This window comes from Oenanthe melanoleuca, chromosome 11, assembly GCF_029582105.1.
Source record: "Oenanthe melanoleuca isolate GR-GAL-2019-014 chromosome 11, OMel1.0, whole genome shotgun sequence".
Lineage (NCBI taxonomy): Eukaryota > Metazoa > Chordata > Aves > Passeriformes > Muscicapidae > Oenanthe > Oenanthe melanoleuca.
Genome location: NC_079345.1, coordinates 346,253 through 369,513, shown reverse-complemented (window position 1 = coordinate 369,513; position 23,261 = coordinate 346,253). Strand labels below are relative to the sequence as shown.

Here is a 23,261-nt window from a genome sequence, read left to right as displayed (position 1 = left end):
CTTGTTTGCCGTGTTTCTGGTGCTGTCTTCAGGCGGTCGGTGCCCCGCGCTCCCTGCAAGGCAGACCTGCCTCTCCAGGTGCCAGGGGATGCTCAGGTCCTGCAGAGCATCCGTGCCTGCAGCAGGAGCACTGCGTGGGTTCTCCTGCTGTGCAGGTGCAGTCTCCTGGTTTCCATGAATGAAAGGATAGAGTGCTGCCTGGAGGAACGTGTGGTTGAGGTTTAGAGATAAGATAGTGAGGATGGATGACAGGCAGAGGGTCAGGGGCAAGAACAGAGTTAATTCCCTGAATGAACTTCTCTTGTCTAGCAAGGAAATACCAATTTTTTTGCAGAACCTACAGAGACTTGAGCCATAAAGACTTTCTGATTAGCTTTCATCCTTTTTCCATTGGTGATTCCTCATGGCAAAGAGCCCTTTTCTGCGGTGCCCTAGGCTGTGCCCCAGGAAGTGTCGAGGCCGTGCTGCTGCAGCCCTGCTGGGCTGGGGGACACTGCTGATGGAGCCCGTGCTAATGGGCTGGTGTCCAAGCAGAAAGTGTGTTTTCAATGAGGAGGTGCTGAGATATTAGTGGGGCCTGGATTACCCTGTGATTGTGCTGTCAATACTGCTGTATTGAGTCAGAGAGAGCCTGCACGACACAGGGAAACACTTAGCTCACTGCTGCTGCTTATTGAGAAGCCAATAGCAATTTACGTGCTGACACTTGACACCGAATCCATTCCCAGAGGTGCAGCTCCTGCTCAGGCACTGCTGGCTGCCCTCACACCTGCGCCTGCCCTCGGCCTGCAGCTGCAGGTGTGGGATGCTGGGGCTGCTCCAGACACACCTGGGGCTGTCCCTGGGGCTCTGATGGGACAGGCACATGGGACCAGCTCTGTGGAGAGCTGCAAACCTGTGCTCCAGACAGCTGGGCTCACGTGGGATTAGCTTTGAAGATCAGAAATGTGGGTGCCCGAAGTGCCTGGGACCAGCAGACTGGAGCAGCTGGATCCCTTCTGCCCTGCCTGTCTGTGTTCCTGGGACAGGCACAGCTGAGCCTGATGGCCTTCCTGGCATACACACACACCTTTCAAGAAAAACTCAAGATCATCTGCTGCCAAATACTTTCAAGAGCAGTAACATCCAGGATCTTTCTTTGAGGCTGAACTCCCTAAACGGGAACTAAGCCATGAAGGAGCGAGGGCAGGATGAGAACAGCTGGAGCACTGGGATGAGGTGGCTGCAGGTGGAAGCAGAGATAGGGAACCTGTGTGCTCAGGTGGGCACCAGTGATGTGCTCAGCCAGGAGCATCAGCTGGAGCAGTTGTAGACCCAAGGGGATGGTCTCGTCAGCCCCAGTGTGCTGGGGCACTAAAACACCTACTGGATTTTACATGCAGCTCTTCCTGTTTCACTGCATTGCCTGGCAAACAATTTTACAAATTATCTCTTAGGTGTGGTGTTGGTTTTTGGTCACCGTTCCCTTCACAGTTCCCTTGTGTGCCTGAACCTCCTGGGAAGGTTAGAAACCTGTGTCCTAAATCTAAAAGGAAACAAAGCAAGTGTGCTGCATGAGGGAGGTGCTTGGAGTGACTCTGGTTTTGCAGAAGCAGAATTTAGGTCATGTTGCAGGTCGTGTTTCAAATATCTGTGCAGCTTCATGCTGGCAGGTTGTTGTGGCCCTGTGCAGTGTCAGGGAGAGGAGGGAGCCAGCCTGCAGCAGTGGCTGCTGGGCTGTCCTGCAGCTCTCAGAGAGCAGGGCTGTGCCAGTCTCACTCGTGCCAGGGCAGGCAGGGCTGGGCTGGCAGCGGGTCAGGTACCAGCCTGTCGGGGCTGGCAGGGTCCCTGCGTGCCAGGACACTCTGGGCACCCTGTGCCTGTGCCCTGCCCTGCCAGGCTCTCCTCCAGTGCACATGCTCCCCTCTCAGTCCAGAGCCAAAGGAGCAGCAGGTCTGCAGAGCTGGGACATGCTGTGTGTGCTGGCTGTCACCAGAGCTGGGACATGCTGTGGCCAGGAGCCCACCCGGAGCTCTCTGGGCTCTGTGCAGCACTGGCTTTCTTCAGACCCTTTAGAAACTGTGGCAAAAATCAGTACCTGGATAGATGTGGTGGGAGTGTGAGCAGGGCAGCAGGAGGAGCAGGACGTGCCTGCAGCAGAGCCTCGGTGCAGGGGAGGCAGCAGGCATTTCTGCTGGGATGGCAGGTGTGACACCTCGCCACGTGCTTTTGTAGAGCTCCCTGTTGCTTATTCTGTTTTGTTCTAGTCTATTGCTAATCTTGTTCAGCAGTTGCTCCTCTTAATTATTGGAGTACTTTTACAGAGATGTAGCAGATTAATCCTTTTAGTTCTGCTTGCTGCCAGAAGAGATTGCCACCATTATTCCTGTGCTATGGAAGGAGAGGTTGGAGCAGGAAGAGCAGGGCTAAATTTAGAAAGCCTGTGCTCCCACATGCTGCTGTGTAGCTGTAGAGGAGCGTGTGGTGGCAGGTAGCAGTGTGAGCAGCTGTGCAGGCAGGTGAGGCTGGGGCAGCCCAGCAGAGTTTGTGGGTGTCACAGCTGGGTCATGACCTGCTCAGAGAACCCAGCAGCTCATGGGCACGTTTCCATCAAGGGGAGCAGCTCCAAGGCATCACTTATCTGGTCCTTGCCTTGCTGGAACACAAATATTAACTGACAAACACTTGCATAACACATGGCACAGTCCCTGTGGCCTGTTCTTATCTTCCTCCATAAGAAATAACTGGGAAAAGTAGGAAAGTTCACTTCCAAAGCAGTGAGCCTCTCTGCAGTGGCATAATCAGGCCTGAGGTGTGTGTGAGCTGCTGAGGTGTCCCAGCAGCTGAGCCTGGGGAGATAAGTGCTGCTGGGCAGGGTGTGCAGGACAGTGAGTGTGGGCACTGAGGGGCAGAGTGCCCATGCCAGCCTGGCACAGCAGGGCTGGGGCTCAGAGCCTGAGGTCTGTGCTGGAGAGCCCAGCCCAGCCCTGGCTGTACCTGCAGCTCCCCCCTGCTCCCAGCTCAGGTGTTCTGACGTGCTCACAGTCACACATGGCATTCCAGCTGAGACCTGGCAGTGCTCTTAATGTGCCCTTTATTGCTTCCTTGTCTCCACAAACAATCTGAGCAGCTTCCTGGAGATGGTGTTTGCCACTTGTCCAGCTGCATCCTTTGGTTCATCCTGACCAGTGCATTAGCCTGTCTCCTCTGTGTAATTCCCAGTTGCAAACGCTGAATTTACTGCAGAAACCCAGCTTTTCTGTCACAGCCTTGGATCTAGCTGCTTGCTTGTTGTTCTAGATGTCAAATCCTAGCTGTGTAACATTCTGGCCTTCCAGTGTGTTGGATTTGCTTTCCAGATTTTAATTTCATTGGGGTTGGTGGTCCCTGCTGGTTGGCAGCAGGGCCAAGCAGACACGTTAGTGCAGAGGCTCCCAAGGCCTTTCAGGAGGGGAAACCTTTATGCAGGGCAGTGTTTTCTTTCCATCGTTTTGGTGTCAGCTGCTCTTGGCCTTGTTTTCTGCCTTTTTTAGATCATAGCTGTTGCCCGTCCTCTCCAGCACAAATCCCCAGTGCAGTGTGGAAGAAGGGGCAGTTCTTCCAGTAAAGGGAGACACAGGGTTAGTTTTCACTGGTTAGTTTGGTAAATGCACTTTGTGTGATCCTGGTTTTCATTTATTGCTCTCTCTATTATTCTTGCCTTCCCAGTACTTACATCTCTCTGTGTTAGGGCAGAAATGAGCCCCACAGCAGTGTCTGGCCAGCCCTGTCTGAGCACAGGTGTTTGCTGTCTGTACCCAGCATCCTTCCTGAGCTGGTGGATGGTTATGAGGATCTGCTGTTGAGCCTGTTAAAAATGTACCTGGTATTCTTGATTGTTTTATTTCGGTTAGAAATGAGGCCCTGGCACAGGCTGCCCCATCCCTGGCAGTGCCCAGGGCTGGGCTGGACAGGCCCTGGAGGGAATTGTCCCTGCTGTGGCAGAGGTGGCACGAGATGAGCTTTAAGGGCCCTTCCAACCCAGTCTGTGGTCCCATGACAGCTGCTATTTTTAGCTGAAATCATGGAACGTTGAGAGAATGCAGAGGTGGGGAAGGTATGAGGAAGGTGGTGAATGGTCCCCTGGGGGTGTGGCAGTTCTCTGTGCTGCTGGCTCTCAGCTGCCTGAGCTGATCTCCCTGGCTCTGGCTGCTGCTGCTTTTGGGGTGCTCCTCCATCCCTCTGTGCCTTGGAGCAGCAGCAGGTCTGTCCTGGTGCTGCTGCACTCCCACTTTCCATTCAGTCTCTCTCAGGAGGGGTGAGGGCACTCTGGACCTGGATGGCTCTAGCTGGGAAAGGCTCATTCTTGGCTGATAAATATGAGAAAGCAGAGGCGGTCCCAAAGCTCTGCTGGCTGATTCTGTGTCCCCATGGAGCCTGGAGCTCCCTGGCAGCTGGCTGGGCTCCAGCTCCTGCTGCACTTTGTGTCACTGAGAGGGAAGGACCTGAATCCAGCTGAGCATGAGGGGAAGGGAGGAAGGGCACTGAGGAGGACCCTGGAGCTCAGAAAGCTCAGGGACCTGTCTGTAGAAACCTGTGGCTTGAAAATCATGTACTTTCTATTTTTATTGATGAACAGAGTGCACAGGGCTGGTTCTCAGCTTCCCTTCTGGGCTGATCCCCTTGGATCAGCTGGTGGAGAGTCTGTCACAGCTTTTGGTGCTGCAGAGGCTGGCTGGATGAGTGGTGAAGGATTCCTTCAGGCTGGGGATATCCCCTCTCCTTGAGCCAGGTGACTGAAGCCCTGTCAGCTCATGCCTTGGCAGGTGCCTGCTGCTGCTCCTGGCCTGGGAGGCTGTGGGGGCAAGGAGGTTCTGCCAGACACTTGTAAACTGAGTTCACTCTTTGTCTGGGGGCGAGGAAGGAGCCTCAGACTGATGCTGTTCTGGGCTGGCAGCCTGGGTGGTGGGTGAAGCACCAGCCCCACAGCCCTGTGTGGGCACAGGCTCCAAGTGGGTTGTCACAATGCAGAGCAAAATCTTTCTGAGCTCAAACTCTTTATTTTCCCCCATCCTTTCATGTGTCCTCTGTCACAAACCTTTGAAGAAGGCCTTCATAATTAAGTTTTTCCCAATTGGGGTTTTGCTTTTGAAAGAAAAATCACTTTGCATTTGGGGGTTTGAAAGAAAAATAAGGAACAATTTTCCCATTTAATTTCTGCTTGAGCTCCTTTTAAGCCACTTGGTATTTACCATATTGAATTTTCTCTTAAATCTCTGTTCCTGTTGCTCTGTATGTTGCCCCTTTTTAAATCCTTTAACATAAAATCAAGCATGCATATTCTGGTACAGTACTAATTCTGCTCCCAGCATGGGCAGGATGTGTTTGAGTTGGGCCAGTGAGTCCTTGGTTTTCCTGAAGGAGCTGTTAGAGAGTAAATGCATCTTCATTGTTCTGCAGTAAGGCAGCTGCAAGTCTTGGAAAAGCTTCACCTTGTTCCTATTTCATGAGAGATTTTCATTTTTTCCCACATGGTAAAGCTGGCCTGTGTGAGCCCTGCTCTGCCAGGATTTGGCTGTGGTCAGCATGCACAGAGTCACGTTGGGCTGTCCCTGGAGCACACAGCATGGCCAGCAGCTCAGGGGACTGGGGCAAGAGTCTCACTCACCCTTGCTGTTGGGGCCTGGCTGAAGGGAAGAAGGAAACTGCCTTTGGAAGTGAAGCCTGGATTCAAGCCTCCTTTCCAGAGGGGCACTGATTTAGGAATGGACAGTTTCTCATTCATTCTCTTCAGCACCTTCCGTTGCTGACCCCAGTGTGCACATCAGCTCTGAGTCTGCTCCTTCCTTGCCTAGCTGCAGGCAGACCTGCATTCCATACAGCAGATGGGTTTATCGGATGTGCTCAGCCCTGTTCTCTCTCTAAGGGGTTTGGTGTGGAACAGCCAGACTGAGCCTTGCAGTGGAGGCTTTCCCCGCTGCCTGTGCCCAGGAGCTGCTGGAGCCCTCACCTGTTGGAGAGCAGCCCTGTGTTTGTGGGCTGTGTTTGGGAGCCAGCACTCTTGCCCTGGGGCTCTTGGAGCCCATCCCAGCCTCTGTCTGTTCCAGTCTCCTCTCACTCTGCCGTGCACCTTCCCCCGCCCAGAGCTAAAGCAAGGAGCCAAGAATTAATTGTTTTGTGTCGTTTTCCCCCGTGCTGTGTTGTGGTCTGATCAGTATCTGGGCCCATTGGGCTCTGGAGGCATTTGTGGGAGAGCTGAGCAGAGCTCCCAGTGCTGCTGGTGCAGGTGCTGAGCAGAGGATGTGCAGCTGCAGGTGTGGAGCCCAGGGCAGGGCTGGGGGCTGTGCTGGCACTGGGGGGCTCAGGGCACGTTCAGGACTCTGTGCTGCTGACAGGGCCCTGGCTGTTCCAGCCTGGCTCTCGGGGCTCCTCTGCCCCTGTCCTGTCCATCACCACAGGCTGCACACTGCCAGTCCCACCCCAGCAGCTTGGGTAACCTTCCCACAGCAGGAGGTGTAATCAGAGGGTAAATAATTAAGTAACATTTATTTGACATTTATATGAAATTCACTGCCATGGGATTTGACTCAGTGCTGGCTGTAAAGGGTGAGGAGGAAGGAAAATGTGATAGGATGTAGGGAACCTGGGTGATGTAAAGGATTCCAGATTGGGGTGCAAGTTGTTGGTGTTACTGTAAGCCGTGTTCATTCATCCAACTTCAGGATTTCTAGAATGGTTCTGGAATGCTCTATTCCACATCCAGGCTTGGGAGGTGGAAAATGCAGCCCTACAGGGTGGGATCTGTGGGATGCAGGGGTTTGGGGGTGCTGAGGGGATGCTCCTTGGTCTCCACTGTGAGTTCTGCCATGCTGGGGGCTCCCAAGGACAGCTGAGTCCCGTGGTGGGGGGAGCAGCACTCAGGGAGCAGGGAGGGTGCAAGAGATGAGCTTTCCATCAGAGCTGACTAAAGAGTTTTGGAGCTTCGTGTCTCGTTGCTAATTAAAGGCTGGAGTGAGTGGGTGCTGCACTCAGGGCAGCCAGGGTGGCACTGGTGGCCCGGGGACAGCCCTTTCATCCTGACACTTCACCTCTCTGTCCTTCTGCTTTCTTTGCAATGGCTGAGGATGGCTCTGGGGCTTTTATGTGCTTGTTTTTCATTGTTGGGTTTCAGAGAAGCACTTGATCAGGAGTCCATGTTTCTAGTAATTATGCTTCACAGGGACCTATTTCCTTATGCATTTAATAGGGCTCTGTCTTTCAGCTTGGCCTGAACTCTTGAGCAGGGCCCTTGCACGAGTGAGATGGGCATTAAAGGCTTTGATTTTCTGCAGGGCAATTATTGTGGCCGGGTGAGGCAGAGGAAGCTGTTCAGGGAGCAGTGAGGGGAGAGGGGTTAGACCCTGACATGAGTAATCAGTTCAGTGTTTCAGGTTCCTGAGCTCAGGGGCTGTTCACACCGTGGGGATCCCCAGGTGACCTGCAGGCTTTGAGCCCTGCCTGAAGAGACCTCTTCAAGGGAGCTCCTTTAACCAGATGGTTTGTCTTTGAGCTCTGCTGAAAAACTGGATTCTGAAGATGAGAAAAAAATTCCCTTAGTGCACCTTCTAATTGTTCATTTAGGAGCAGAGCTCTCCTCCAGCTGGGAGGGCTCAGGGCTGCTGTAAAGTGCTAATTAAAAGTAATAGTGATAATGAAAACAGATGTTTTCCAGAAAAGTAAGTGCTGCTGGGGCCCCAATCTGCTGTCCCTGCCTTCTCTGCAGGATGAGAGTGAGTTGTGTCTTCAGAGCTGCAGGTCCAGGGGGGCTTGGAAAGGGAGCAGGGGAAAGAGCAGCTGAGGAAGAAGGGGTTGGTTCAGTATGGAAGGATGAAGCAGTTGTGGAGGTGTAGGGTTTTGTATTTCACCCTGAAGAACTTGTCTTGAGAGTCTTTGGCTGATGGTGCTTGTGGAAGAAGTGGCATCTTTTGGAGTGGGGGGAGGCACCAAGGAACAGGGGATGAGGCACACAGCAGGGTGGGTTATCCTGGACCTGATGAGAGAAGGCTTTAGGAGGAGGAGGAACGGCCAGAGGCACTTCTGTGATCTTGTCCAGGTTGAGGCCAGTCCACAGTAAGGCTGCTGGAGTAAGGTTTATTTTGCAGATGTCAGCAGTGATTAGTAAGAGAGGTGATTCAGCTGCACAGGAGCAGGCAGCCAAGGCAGTGCAGGTGGCACCGAGTGCTGCCTGCAGCCCACAGCAAACGGTCCTTGGGGTTGACACTGGGTGGGGCTGCCAGAGCCTTGTCTGCACTGGGAGGTAACGGGACCCAGGCTCGTTAACTCCTGCCCAGGGAGCTGCTGACAGCCCTGCAGCTGCAGCCCTCCTTCGGGTCATTTTCAGCTGTCACTTGGCGGGGTGGCCGTGGAGCCCCGGCTGTGTGACAGCTCTGTTCTCCTGCAGCAGGAGGTGCTTTTACCAGAGCACGTCCCATCAGCAGTCTGGCATCACTTCTGGGGCTGGGCCATACCTGCTACTGGGTTCAATCCAAGAGAAACTCTTCTGATATTTGAAACCACTTCAGAATCAGTGTTGCCTTGCTGTGTGCCAGCTGCTGGCCCTGCAGACATGTGGTGGCAGGTGACAAGCTGCAGTGTGTCACCTGTTCTGAGGCATGGCCTGCATGAACATCCCTGCTGGATCTTCCACACTGACTGTATCCAGAGTTCAGTCTTTGCAAAAAGAGTTCCTCATGCATTGCACAAGAATTTGTGTCCTGAAAGGATAAATTCTGTTAGATCTTGTGAAAAGGAGACTGTACAAAGTCCAGAGTAGAGGTAAAAGTAATTGAAATACTGAAGGAAATGTTTTTGAGTGGGAAGTAGAGTTTAGTTTCCAGCTGATCAGGAGGAGGATCCAGCACTGAAGTTGGAGGTTTTGGATTGAGCTGTTTTCCCTGGGATGGATGCTCCAGCAGAAGGTGCACTGTGGCTGTAGGAGCAAGCCCTGTAGGGGTGTGTGTAGGATAAACAGTTCAGGGGCTGTGTGTGGCAGTGGGACCCTCTCCATCTAGTGCTGGGGGTCACTGTGGGCCCAGCAGCGTGGAAGGGTCTCACTGGGCCAGGGGTCTGCAGGCAGGTGATGCTCTGGCCATTTTTCTTTTGGTAAAAAGCTCAAGGCAGCACTAGGAACACCTCACAGGCACCCCACAATTATCATAATAAACAGTTTTATCATCTGCTTGGCAGTCAATAGTGTGGCTTACCCTGCTTTAGTATCTCTCTGGTATTGATCACTGTCACAGCTGTGCCACGGTCAGCTCCTGTTAACCCCTGCACTGCCAGTGGCTCCAGCCATCCTGCCAGGGCCAGGGCTCACCTGGCAGCCAGATGTGTGCAGCAAGGGACAGCAGCATGGGGCTAACCCAGCTTTGAGCAGGGCCTGGCAGTGGGATTTGGATCCAGGAGGAAGGGAAGCAGCCCTGGCCCTGCAGCAGTTGCTGGGCTGAGCTGGGGCAGCCAGAGGCACTGCCTGGCTAAGTGAGCCCTTGGGGGTGCTCTGACAGCATTGCCTCCGCTTCTGGCAGCACAGCAGCAATTAGGAATATCAGGTTAGGAGCTGACTCCATTTTGGGAGGAAGAAAGATGATTTGCTGTCCACATCCCAGTGGGGCTGTGAGGAAGGATGGGAGTTTCTGGGATTTGGTTGTACCTGGATAGTTGGGTCTTGTGGCCCAGTATTTCTCCTAATGGAATTTCCCATCATTTACTGCCCTGCTGATTCCTGATCAATGAAAATAAAATTGCCTTGCCTCCTGAGAGGCTCCATGTATGGCTGCAGCCTCCAGCTGTGTCAGTTCCGGTAAGATAATCTCATCAGGCGTGCAAGAGGGTAATAGGAAATAAAAATAAAACCCACAATTAGCAAGAGGCCAGGCAGCCGAGTAACACTTTCAGTCCTGGAGGTCTGGAGACGTGCACTCAGCAGCTCCCTCCCTCCTCTCTGTGCTGCTCCCTGCACCTGGGAGTGCCTGCAGGTGCACTGGGCACAATCTCTGGCATCCCCATTTACCTGCATCTGGGTCCCCCCCGGCCTGGGGTGGGCCAGTGTTCCACAGGTGGTTCTGAGGGATGATGGAGGGGCTGAGCACGGGGCGCACGGAGAGCATGAACTTGAGACTTTGAGCTGTCGAGTGGTGCACAGGTGTTGACTCCTGATGGTTGCTGCAATCAGGAGAGTTTATTTTGGCCAGATAAGGAACATGCTTAGGCTGTATTTGAAGTCTGCAGCGGGCTGTAGTTTTGGAAGCAGCAAATGTTGGTGTTGTTTACAGGAATACGGGACCACTTGGATCTGCTGAAAGTTGCCCTAAAGGTTGCTCTTAAGGAGGTGGTTCCCCAGCTATACCAGCAAGTTTCTTTGCCTGTTTTAGGGCTGTTTTAGATTATCCCCCAGTGATACAGCTGTAGCTGGTGTTTGTACTGAGCCATGAATGGCTGCTGTGAGCAGACATGCCGGTGACCTTTGTGATGAGGCTGTGCAATCCCAGTGTGTAGCTCAGGGCTGACGTACGAGCCGTGGTGTTTGTCTGAGCAGCCAGTGGAATGGTTACAGAATGACCTAATGGCTCTCAGCCTGCTCTCCCATCCAAAGCTTCGGCTTTCCCAAAGGGTGGGAAAGAGCAGCGAGCCCAGAACGTCGCAGCGCTCCTGCTTCCTAACAAGGACTGGATCTGAGCCCTGGCAGAGCAGGGCTGCACCACTTGTGTCTCGCTCTGGGCCTTGGCTTGGCCCTTGACACTAGTCTGGAGAGCACATCTTGTTTGGGTAGAGCCCTAGGAAGGAGGAAGGAGCCTTGGCAGGGTTTGTGGGTGAGTCCCTGCGTGTGTGGGGATGGCAGAGCAGCAGTGCAGCCCAGCCTGGCAGCAGTGCAGCCCAGCAGCAGTGCAGCTGAGCCTGGCAGCAGTGCAGCCCAGCAGCAGAGCCTGGCAGCAGTGCAGCCCAGCCTGGCAGCAGTGCAGCCCAGCAGCAGTGCAGCCGAGCCTGGCAGCAGTGCAGCCGAGCCTGGCAGTGCAGCTGAGCCTGGCAGCAGTGCAGCCCAGCAGCAGAGCCTGGCAGTGCAGCAGAGCCTGGCAGCAGTGCAGCAGAGCCTGGCAGCAGTGCAGCCCAGCAGCAGTGCAGCTGAGCCTGGCAGTGCAGCTGAGCCTGGCAGCAGTGCAGCCCAGCAGCAGAGCCTGGCAGCAGTGCAGCAGAGCCTGGCAGCAGTGCAGCCCAGCAGCAGAGCCTGGCAGCAGTGCAGCCCAGCCCAGCAGCAGAGCTGCAGCCCTCCCAGCTGCACCCCTGGGGCCGGCTGTGCCTCCTCCCAGAGCCCTGTGCCAGGGCTGCAGACTCAGAGCACTTTGGGGCCGCTCTGTTCACAAGCATCAGCAGGGCTGCAGTGGGGTTGGGGTTCCCAGAGCAAGGTCTGGTGGATATTCCTTCCCCCCATGGAGGGACATGGGGCGCAGACAGAGCTGTGGAACTGGTGTGAGCACTGGGCAGGCACTGGGGACACAGGACAAGCTGCAGCATGGCACAGTGTGGGACAAGCATGGTCTGGTTCCTGAGGCACGTGGGGGAACCTGGGGGGCTGTGGGGTCTGTGGGACAGAGCGAGGCAACGTGTCCTCAGCAGCTCTGGGATTAGTTTTGGTGTTGGATCAACAACGGAGCACTGAAAATGCAAACCAGATGCAAATGGAGTTATTTATGCAGCAGCATAGGCTGAGAACACCATTTAACAGGGAAGATTGGGGGTTTGGAGCAAAGGGTGAGTTGCACAGCAGCAGAATCGTGAGATGTGTGACGTTTTCAAACAAAACCTGGAACTTCTGTGGTGTCCTGCTCGAGAGGAGAAGATCCTGCAGAACCTGAGAAGAAGCCCTGGGAGCATGTGAATGCCTTGTCATGTATGAGCTAAACAAGTGCTTCAGTTTGCTGTGTAGAGAGAAATGTGACTGAAGCCAGTTTACCTCTGCTGCAAAATATTCTTAGTGCTAAGGATCTTCTGAAGGACTAAGCACTCTTGTCCCCAGCTGCTCTCAGAAAGCCTTCTGGCCCTCGTTGGGATCACTCCACTCTCAATGGCAGCAGGCTGAAGATCAGATGAGTATTTTGTGTGTAGTGCAGTAGCTGGCTCAAAGGGATCAGCAAACTTGGAATAATAGTTGATAACAAAATGCCTTCTGCAAAGCTGCCTGGCTCGTGTTACTCCATTGGCTCAGTTGTAGCTGGTGTGAAGGGCAGAGGGAGCCGTGGATAATGTGGAAGGTTCACCTCTTCAAGGAGCCCCTTTCTCTCAGCTCCATGCCAAGTGCTCGAGCCCTGCAGCTTTCAGGCTGTTTTGTTCAGCGTTTCCTTTGCTGCCTGCTGCTTGAGAAGCTGTTTATGCTAATAGTGCTGGGGAGATCTGAGGGGCTGGCTGTGCCCGTGGCTGTGAGCCTGTGTCCCCATGGCTGTGTCCCCTCATACTGTGGCTGTGTCCCCATGGCCATGTCCCGTGTCCCCTCATACTGTGGCTGTGTCCCTGTGGTTTTGTCCCCGTGGCCATGTCCCCGTGTCCCCTCTGCCATGCCCCTGCTCAGAGCAGCTCCCCCGGTGCTCTCAGCTGGAGCACTGCCCAAAGCCACCTCTGTACACACCTGGTGTCCTGTCCTGTCCTTTAGGTGCCTGGTGGATCTTCTCTCCCATTAGACCACTGTGTGCCACATCATCCCCTTCTGAGACCTTGGGCCCTTCAGGATGCAGGGCTGGAATCCCTCTGAGGGGAAAGCTCTGCTGTTCATAGGGAGTTCCACAGAGGCAAATCTTTTTCACTGAGGAGGTGGCCAGGTACTAGCACAGGCTGCCTAGGGCAGGGGTACAGTCACTCTCCCAGAGAGGGATTTAAAAGCTGTGTAGATGTGGTATTTGGGGACATGGGGTCGTGGTGGCCTTGGTGGTGCTGGGTTGATGGTTAGACTTGATGATCTTAAGGGTCTTTTCTAACCCAAATGATTCTTCAATTCTCTGAATTCTTGGCTTTGTTGGGATAACCAACCAGTTTGTGAGGACTTGCAGCCCCAAGACTCTGTGGAACCTTGGGTCAGTGTTGTTTGGATGTTTCTTCCACCGACAGGCAGGGCTGGCTTGGTAATTCTGCTCCCACTGCAGAGCTGCTGGATGTGGCCGTTGTCCAGATGGGAGCAGTCTGGCACAGAGCAGAATACTGGAAAAAGAACTGAGCTCAGGCTTTTGATTGGTCAAACGTGACTGCAAAAGAGGAACAGACATGCAAGGTGTTCAGGATTTGGCAAGACTGGTATCTTGCTCATCAGAGCATGTTTGCCAGTGAAACAACTGCACTGTGATCAGGGTGTGTGCTAAAGCACTCCTTGGGCTCACTTGGACAGGTGCAAAATATGACTTGCTGTGTGAAAAGGAAAAATTAGTTTGTAATTGCTTTATTAAAATGTTGAACTTGGCCAATAAATATCAGTATTTTCAGGTTGGGTTTTTGGTTAGGAATTGCATAAGAGGAATCCCAAGGCTCTATGTTGTAAAATGCTGGTGGCAAAACCCGACCAGATGTGCATCCATGTTCCTGCTATGCCCAGGTTTTGGCACATAAGTACTGTTTTATCCTGTATCTCAAGTCTTGTTGCAGAGTTCTCAGCACTTCCCTTAGGCTGGCAGGTATCTTGCTGCTCTCTGGCACCTTAATGAATGTGAGAGAGCTGGGATCCGTGTCCTCTGTTTAATTTAAAAGGTAGGAGCGCTCTATGCAACTGGGAATTGAAACTCTTGGTATTGCCACTCGAATCTCCAGCCAGCGTTGCTGAGGAAATTTGAAAAGATCTTCTATTCTAGGAAGTAACTCTTCACATATTTGTGTGATAGCAGCTGCTGTAGAAATCACATAAAGTGACAACATGCTCCTGCCACCTTGTTTTACCCTCTTGTGTGACCGTCGTGCTTGCCAAGCGAGGCAGCGTGTGCTCACCTAATTGCAGGCACTATCATAATTCATATGCATAAAGGAGCAAAATTAAAGTTGCTTTGGCAACATACATTCTGTTCTTCCTTAATTTTTGAATTCTTGATCCTAGGCAATTATTTTTATCATGTCTTTCCACTTGCAATTTCCTAAGTGTTCGCCGAGCGCTGCGCAGCGCACCAGGTGTGGGGAGGTGCACAGAGAGCTGTGCTGCCAGGTTGGGTGTGTCACCACCTCCGAGGGTCACCGTGACCCTCACAGCCCTGCCTGGGCTCCTGCTCGTGGCACTTTGTGCACACCTGTTCCAGGGAGCTCAGAGCCCTTCCTGGCCACTCTGTGTTTCTGTGACCGTGACGGTGAGCTGGCTGCTCGCTCACCTTTGCTGTGTCCATCCTGAGTTTTCAGGCTGGAACAAGTGTCACCAAGGTCCTGGCTGTGGGTGAAATGCATCTGCTGGTATCTCCTCATGTCCTCAGTGCCCTTTTTTCCGTGGTGCCATGTGGGTCATTAGCTGAGGGAACAGTTTCTCACTGTCGCTTTCTCCTTTTGTTTTCCTCCTTCCTCATTGCTTCTAGTCTTGGTTTACTGCCAAACAGCCTCTTGTGAAAGGGCCGCCTAATTAACCCTGTGCTAATTAACAATTTAAAATTACACAGCGCGGCTGTTCATATTTAATTCTCGGGAAGCCTGGGCAGCAGCAGGAGCCCCCTCCTCCCTCCCGCTGCATCCCGCACTGCTCGCCACGGCCCGGGGGAGGCAGCCAGTGCCCGGGCTGGGGGACAGGGAGCTGCCAGGACCAGCCAGTCCCTGCTGGAGGATGGGGTGTCTGTCCCTCTGGGCAGGGGGACACAGGATGGACTCCACGCGCTCTGCACGGCGTGGCTCGTGGCACGAGCGTGGGGCACACTGTGCTGTGCTGGGCACGTGCTGCCACGCTGGCTCCGAGGGATGGGAGATGCAGTGGTGCTGTGGGGCAGGGGCAGGGCAGGGTGGCATGTGAGGCTGCAGAAGGGACCAGCACAGCCCTTCTTTGCCACGGGGGCAGTGTGAGAGCGCAGAGTCTCTGGCACTCAGGCTGTTCTCTCTGTAACTGGAGTTCATTGATTTTACGGGAAACCATGTTTACAGACAGAGTGCTGATCGACCTGACGAGTTGACTTCTGCCTCCTTAAGTAAGAACTACCTTTTCTTATTGACTGGCTGATAAACAGAGCGGAGAGGGCGGCAGGGGGAGCGAGTGGGAGGTGTGGAGCGCACACTGTCTGTCCATCTGAGCTCTCCCACACTGTCTGTCCCCACACAGGTGGCCTAGGGGTGCTCCAGGGTGCTGGAAGACACAGGGCCCAATAGTGGACTAGTAACTGCATTGTGCTCCTGCTTAGAACCTGGTTTGCGGTAGCAAGGAAATTGCTGTTTCCAGTTTAAAGTGATGATGCCTGCAGCTTCTGTGTGAATAGAAACAAATATTTTCACGCCTTGTGCTCCCTTCAGGAACAACTTTGATGTCACTGAATCATCAGAAGAGCTTGGGCTTGTGCAGGGTCTCAGCCTGTGCCCTGGCCGTTTTGGCTCTGGGTTTTTCCACGTGCCCTGTGAGTGCTCCCCTGTGTTGAGGGAAGATTCCTTTGGCATAGCACATCTTGAGCTGGTTAACTTGGAGTGAGTGGGGGAGAGCTGTTAAAGCAAGCCAAGGCAGAAAAGCCCACCAATTAATTGGAGCGTGCGGGTCTGCTGGCCGGGCCGGGCCAGGAGAGAGATTGGCTTTCCTGTCAATAAACAAGTCCCCAGTGCAGCATCAAAGCTGCAGTCCTTTATCAATCGCGGCCTCCTCTTCCCGCATGTTCCTGTAACTTACCAAGCATTTATTACATTGATTTTCCAATCAGGCTGTTAACCCTCCCGCCCCTCCAGCCCTGCTAACCTTCCGGCCGGGCTGTCACTCAGGAGCTCCTGCCACTCAGGAGCTCTTGGTGGCAGAGCTGCTGTGATCCTGGCCATGCCTCACCTGGCCATGCCTCACCTGGCCGTGGGTCCCAGGAGTGGCCGTGTCTCACCTGGCCGTGTGTCCCAGGAGTGGCCATGCCTCACCTGGCCGTGGGTCCCAGGAGTGGCCGTGTCTCACCTGGCCGTGGGTCCCAGGAGTGGCCGTGTCTCACCTGGCCGTGGGTCCCAGGAGTGGCCGTGTCTCACCTGGCCGTGGGTCCCAGGAGAGGCCGTGTCTCACCTGGCCGTGGGTCCCAGGAGAGGCCGTGTCTCACCTGGCCGTGGGTCCCAGGAGAGGCCATGCCTCGCCTGGCCGTGTGTCCCAGGAGTGGCTGTGCTGGCCCACACAACACTCCATGTCTAAAAGAATTAGTAGGGTGTTGTCATTCCATGTTGTGCTTTGAAGTCCCCATGGATATTCCTAAAACTTCACTTGGCAAAATTCCAAGGCTTGTGGAGTTTTTTCCCTCGTTTCCCCCGGTATGAATGTGTTTTGGTTTAATTTGGGTTGCAGTTGCCAGTGCAGAAGTAGCAGCGAAAAGGCAGAGAGGAGGCATGCTGTGGGAAGGTGAACATGCAGCCTGGACACAGGAGGAGCTGGCATCATGATCCAGAGGGAGCTGGTGCAGCAGAAGCTGTTCCATGGCTGGGGCATAGCCTGGGCTGGGGGAGCAGAGCTGGCTGACTGAGACCCCAGAGCCTTTTGGCAGCAGGATTCTGCTTTTCCTGCTTGTTCTGCTCAGTGCAGCAGAGGACTGTCACTGCAGAGCAAGTCCCTGTTTATTGCCAGTGCAGAGGCAGCTGTGTATGGCACAGAGCCCAGCGATGGTGGGGCTGTGTGATGTTGTGTGTGATCACACTGGTGGTGTCTCTGTTGCACCTGTGTCATTCTGCAGGCGTCCTTGCACATGGGCTTTGAGACTATGGCTTTGCCTTCAGTGGTAGTTGTAAATGCTTTTTCTTCAGGCTTCACCAGAAGGCAAATGTGAAGAGGAAGTACAAACACATTAGAGAAATCAGCAGAGTGTGGATGGCTTTGTGTAGTAAAGGAAAATAAACTGCGAGATAGTGAGACCAAAAAAAAAAAATGCAGATTGTCACTCAATTTTCTTCTGCTTGAACTAATTCAGGTAGTTCACCCAGTGCTGCTGTGGCACGTCACTGGCTTTGCAATTGTTTGTATCTTCTCTGTCAGGTTTCCAGTTCTCCTCACACTTTCTGTATGAACTGAATAGGGCTCCATTAGGATTGCAGGACTCCTTTAGGATTGCAGCATTGGAGTCGTTGACCAGATGCAGCAGAAAGGGTCAGGATGACAGGGGCCCTGGATGTTGTCTGTGGGCAGTAGCTCAGGCCCACTGCCTGCCTGGCAGTCCTGGGAATCCTCCAGTCACGCTGATTTGGTGGAATGGAAGTAGTGGGCAGGGTGTCCTCCTGTTGCAGGACCTGCCCCCTCCGTTTGTCCCCAGGGCTGAGAGGAAGCGATCCCTGTGCGGAGGCTGAGCCCTGCAGGATCCCTGGAGGTTCCTGGAGCATGGTGGGCTGATGGCTTTCCAGTCCCCAGGATGCACCCTTGTCAGATCTGGAATTTCCTGTTTGGTTTCTCTCCTGACATCTCTGTGTTTAAACTCTGTCCAGAGCAGAGCAGTTACGTCTCCTGTGCGTCCTGAGCACTGTTACCCAAACTCGCCAAGTTGCTCTGGGTCGTGTGTTTCCCGTTGAGGTGCCTGTGTGGTAGCTTCCCAAGCCTTTAGCAGAAGGGTAACACCCCAAAAACAGCATTGCCTTAGGGGGAGACAGAGAATACGAGTTCTACCACGTTGTAAAGCCACAGAACTGTTTTGTTGTCTATCTCGTTTCTGTCATAAACTTTCCCAAGTTTTGTTTTCTGAAGACCCAAGGCCTTGGGGGTGATGGTGCAGGTCCTACAATCTTCCTGCAGGCTCCCTTCAGGAGAGGTGTTAAGGAGGTTTTTGCCACCTTCCAGGCCCCTTCAGTTTGCTTCTTGTGCTGCTGCTGCCAAAGCGTTCCCGTTGCTCGTTCCCAGCAGTCGTTCCCCAGGCCTGGGCTGCCCATCCCTGTCCCTGCAGCCCGTCCTGGCCCCCAGCCCCGTGTGGGGTGCCCTGACTCACGGCCTTGTGCTCTCCCCGCAGGTCGGAGCCGTAGCGGGTGCAATGAGCGCTCCGTGCCGGCCCTGCCATGGAAGGCTGTGACTCGCCCGTCATCCCCGGCAAGGACAATGGCTGCGGCATCCCCCAGCACCAGCAATGGACTGATCTCAGCAGCGCGCACCTCCCCGAGCCGGCCGGCAGCATGGAGCAGCCGGCGGAGAGCTGCGGCCCCCTGGACGGCCTGAGGGTGCCGGCGGCCGAGCGCGGCGCCGAGGGCGGCGAGCCCGCGGGCCGGGAGCTGAGCTGCGGCCAGTGCGCGGCCTCCTTCGCCGGCCTGCAGAGCTACATGGAGCACCGCTGCGCCGGCGCCCGCCCGGGCCCACCGCCACCGCCGCGCGGGGACAGCGGCACCGACAGCAGCGAGGACGGCGACGACGAGAGCGACGTGGAGAACCTGGCCGGCGAGATCGTCTACCAGCCCGACGGCTCGGCCTACATCGTGGAGAGCCTCAGCCAGCTGGCGCAGGGCGGCGGCGCCGGCGGCAGCGGGGCGCTCCCCTCGCTGCTCCCCAACTCCCTGCCCAAGCAGGGAGAGCCCTCCGCCGCCGCCCCCGTCTACCCGCAGATCATCAACACTTTCCACATAGCCTCATCCTTCGGGAAGTGGTTTGAGGGCTCAGACCAGGCCTTCCCGAATACCTCAGCCCTGGCGGGCGTCAGCCCCGTCCTGCACAGCTTCCGCGTCTTCGATGTGCGACACAAAAGCAACAAGGATTACCTGAACAGCGACGGTTCTGCCAAAAGCTCCTGCGTATCCAAAGATGTTCCCAACAATGTGGACCTGTCCAAATTCGATGGCTTTGTGCTCTACGGGAAGAGGAAGCCCATCCTGATGTGTTTCTTGTGCAAGCTCTCCTTTGGGTATGTCCGCTCGTTCGTGACCCATGCCGTGCACGACCACCGAATGACTCTGAGTGAGGAGGAGCGGAAAATTCTTAGCAATAAGAACATCTCCGCTATCATCCAAGGGATAGGCAAAGACAAGGAACCCCTTGTCAGCTTTCTGGAACCAAAAAACAAAACCTTTCAGCACCCTCTCGTTTCCGCAGCTAACCTCATAGGCCCTGGACACAGTTTTTATGGTAAATTCAGTGGCATTTGCATGGAAGGTGAGCAGGCCCTCCAGGCCGGGGCGGCCGGCGGAGCCGAGCCACCGGCAGCGGGTGTCCTGGCCCCCAGTGCACTCCTCAACCTGGGTGGGCTGACCAGCTCGGCTCTGAAGACTCCCATTACCTCAGTCCCCCTGGGCCCGCTGGCTTCCAGTCCCACCAAATCCTCGGAGGGGAAGGACCCTGGGGTGGCAGGGGGGGAGAAACAAGAGGGGGACGACCAGGACAGCCTCTCGGAAAAGGTGGAGCCGGCCGAGGAGGTAGAAGAGGAGGAGGAGGAGGATGTGGAAGAGGAGGAGGAGGAAGAGGAGGAGGAGGAAGAGGAAGAAGATGAGGATGATGAGGGTTGCAAAGGACTATTTCCAAACGAGTTGGAGGATGAACTGGAGGACCGGCCCCAGGAGGATGTTGGGGCTGTGGCAGGCAGTGGCAGCAGCAAAAAGGACCTTGCTCTCTCAAACCAAAGCATTTCTAACTCTCCCTTAATGCCTAACGTGCTCCAGACCCTGTCACGGGGCACGGCTTCTACTAGTTCTAATTCTGCTTCTTCCTTTGTCTTTGATGGTGCAAACAGGAGGAATCACTTAAGCTTTAACAATGAGGGCGGCGGCGCCAGTGTGGCCGAGGGCAGCAGGAGGCTGGACTTCATCGATGAAAGTGCCAATAAAGACAATGCCACAGCACCAGAACCAAATGAGAGTGCAGAGGGCGAGGACGGGAGCTACATCTCCCATCACCAGCACGCTGGCCCCCTCTGCGAGCTGGGGGGAGGCGAGTGCCCCTCGGGCAGCGGCGTGGAGTGCCCCAAGTGCGACACGGTGCTGGGCTCCTCGCGGTCGCTGGGCGGCCACATGACCATGATGCATTCTCGCAACTCGTGCAAGACACTCAAGTGTCCCAAGTGCAATTGGCACTACAAGTACCAGCAGACGCTTGAGGCGCACATGAAGGAGAAGCACCCCGAGCCGGGCGGCTCCTGCGTCTACTGCAAGAGCGGGCAGCCGCACCCGCGGCTGGCGCGCGGCGAGAGCTACACCTGTGGTTACAAACCCTTCCGCTGCGAGGTCTGTAACTACTCCACAACTACCAAAGGCAACCTCAGTATTCATATGCAGTCCGACAAGCATCTCAACAACATGCAGAACCTGCAGAACGGAGGGGGAGAGCAAGTCTTCAGCCACACGGCGGGGGCGGCGGCGGCGGCTGCGGCTGCGGCGGCGGCCGCCAACATCGGCAGCACCTGCGGGGCTCCCTCCCCCACCAAACCAAAAACCAAACCCACGTGGCGCTGCGAGGTGTGCGACTACGAGACCAACGTGGCCAGGAACCTTCGGATTCACATGACCAGTGAGAAGCACATGCACAATATGATGCTGCTTCAGCAGAACATGTCCCAGATCCAACACAACCGGCACCTGGGCCTCGGCAGCCTGCCGTCCCCCGCCGAGGCCGAGCTCTACCAGTACTACCTGGCGCAGAACATGAACCTGCCCAACCTGAAGATGGACAGCACTTCCTCGGATGCACAGTTCATGATGGGGGGGTTCCAGCTCGATCCCGCCAGCCCCATGGCGACCATGGCTCCGTCTCTAGGTGAGGCTGAAGGGGTTTGCGCCCTGTTGGTGTGAGAGAGCCGGCAAAGGGCTCTGGCACTGTGCCCCACCAGCTGCCTCTGTGTGGTGGTCGAGGATGGAGGCTGCACAGTGCAGATTTCTCGTCTCTGTTCACCCAGAGCAGTTTTTCCTCATCTTGTGGCTTTTCTAGTACCTTTTCCAAGAGTTTTCCTAGGGAGTTAATGGAACAGCAGACACGGGTTACGGATGCCGTGGCACTGAATGTTCTTCCTCGTTGTGGAAAGCATCCTAACTACAGTGTTTCCTGAGAACTTCTCCTGGGTTTGCTGAGAATGGGAGTAGTTTGGTGGAGAGCTTTGGGAGAAGGTGCAGTCACCTGCTGGCACTCCCAAAGGCAGGTGTATTTGTTTGGGGTAGGTTTGTTCCATGTTGTGTTGCCTTGAGAAGATGAGGTAAGCAGGTTTGGGAGGGGTGGAAAGGGTGGTGTTTGTCTGCTGCCAGTGACCCACGGGACTGGAGAATTCTGAAGCCCAGAGCACCTCCTTAGTGAGGCACGGGGCAGTTGTAATTTGGGAGTGTTTTAACTGAAGCTCCTCAGGTAAATGACGGGGCGTTGGATGTCCCGAGCTGCCTGGAGAGCAGTTTGTGAGCTGTGCACTTGGTGGTTGCAGGGGGAGGCCCTGCCCCTGTTAATAACCCTTTTGACACCAGGCTGGCCCTTCTGACTCGGGCACACGCTGTGAGCTTGGCAAGAAGTGGAGCAGATCTTTCCCGTTCTTATACTTTGTCCAAAACTAAGCAGAACATTAATAATTCACAAGAGTCTGCTTTTGGGTTTTTTCTGCATGGTGAGTTCAGGAGAGAGTGTCTTAAAGAGCATTTGCTTCTCAGCAAATAACTTGCAACATAGGAAATTAAAAGTTAAGGAAATAACATCTCTTTTTTGATTAACTGAGGAATTGTTGACCTGGTTCCTTTCATAGGATTGTTAAGCTGAGCTGTGACATCAAGTCAAGGTAAAATACCAAAAAGCTGTAGAAAGAGCATAAATGTCTTAAAAACAGAAAAGGAGAGCAAAGAGGCACAGGAGTCCTGGTTTGTCTCTGTGCTTGTGCAGAGTTTCTCTGTCTGCATCTCTCAGGTGCTCTGGTGGGGGTAGGAGCCTGGTTGTGCTCAGTAGCTGTGAATGAACAGAGTAGAGCTCTAGTTTGAAGTCAGCCTGACAAACACAGGCTTCTCCTGGCTGTCCTTGACATGATTTCACACCCTCTTTAGTTGTTGTTTTTACCTTGTCGAAACTGTTTTTAGAAGATTCTTCACCATTCTGCACTCTTGGACAAGAGATGAGATACACCGGTGCAGGAGTGGCACTTCTCAGGTGGTTGCTGTCCATGCCATGCTCTGCAGTGTTGCCAGCTTGTGAGGGCAGTGTGGTGACCCCTGTGATGTGGCCATCACCTGGGCTTGTGACTGATGACCTTTGTTTTGTGTGGTAGGGACTGTGCTTGGCTACTGCACAAGCAGAGAGGCAACAAAAACCAGAATGAAGCGTTAATGCCGTTGTTGAGATAGCCACAGAAACTTTCAGAGTGGTGCTGTGGAATTGTTCATCCTCTCGAAGCCTGTAGGGTTTTTTGCTGCCTTTGACAGGCGGAGGGCTGGGTGACAGTAACTTTTCTCTTCAGCTCTGGTGCAGCCCAGCAGCGCAGAGGAGCCTGCGAAGGGAGGCCCAGAGCTCCCAGTGGTGTCACCGTGCCTTGCTGGGTACACGGGTGGCACTTGGGAGCAGCTTGTGTCCCGCTCTGTGTCCGTCTCTGGCTGGGGCGGAGCCTTTGTGACGCCCTGTGTCCTGTTTCCTTGCGCAGTGGGTGGCGAGATCCCGCTGGACATGCGTCTGGGCGGCGGGCAGCTGGTGTCTGAGGAGCTGATGAACCTGGGGGAGAGCTTCACGCAGACCAACGACCCGTCCCTGAAGCTCTTCCAGTGCGCCGTGTGCAACAAGTTCACGACAGATAACTTGGACATGCTGGGGCTGCACATGAACGTGGAGCGCAGCCTGCCCGAGGACGAGTGGAAGGCGGTGCTGGGCGACTCGTACCAGTGCAAGCTGTGCCGCTACAACACGCAGCTCAAGGCCAACTTCCAGCTGCACTGCAAGACGGACAAGCACGTGCAGAAGTACCAGCTGGTGGCACACATCAAGGAGGGGGGCAAGGCCAACGAGTGGAGGCTCAAGTGCGTGGCCATCGGGAACCCGGTGCATCTGAAGTGCAACGCGTGCGACTACTACACCAACAGCCTGGAGAAGCTGCGCCTGCACACCGTCAACTCGAGGCACGAGGCCAGCCTCAAGCTCTACAAGGTAGGCTTGTCTCTGCTTCCTCTCCTTGCCTTTTTCAAGGAGGATCTCGGTTGAACCACAGGGGATTGTGACCCCCTGGAGGTGAGCTGCTGAGAGCTCTCCACTGGCACCCAGT

The 23,261-nt window shown here is 54.7% G+C and overlaps 1 protein-coding gene across 3 annotated transcripts in view; it reads left to right on the top strand.

The window, feature by feature from the left end:
- ZFHX3 (zinc finger homeobox 3) overlaps positions 1 to 23,261 on the top strand; it is a 125,189-nt gene that overhangs the window by 24,911 nt on the left and 77,017 nt on the right. For all 3 annotated transcript variants that reach the window (XM_056500462.1, XM_056500463.1, XM_056500461.1), the window contains exons 2-3: positions 18,084 to 20,803; positions 22,650 to 23,146. In XM_056500462.1, the coding sequence (XP_056356437.1) occupies positions 18,130 to 20,803; positions 22,650 to 23,146 (3,171 nt within the window). In that variant the 5' untranslated portion in view covers positions 18,084 to 18,129. The remainder of the gene's footprint in view (positions 1 to 18,083; positions 20,804 to 22,649; positions 23,147 to 23,261) is intronic.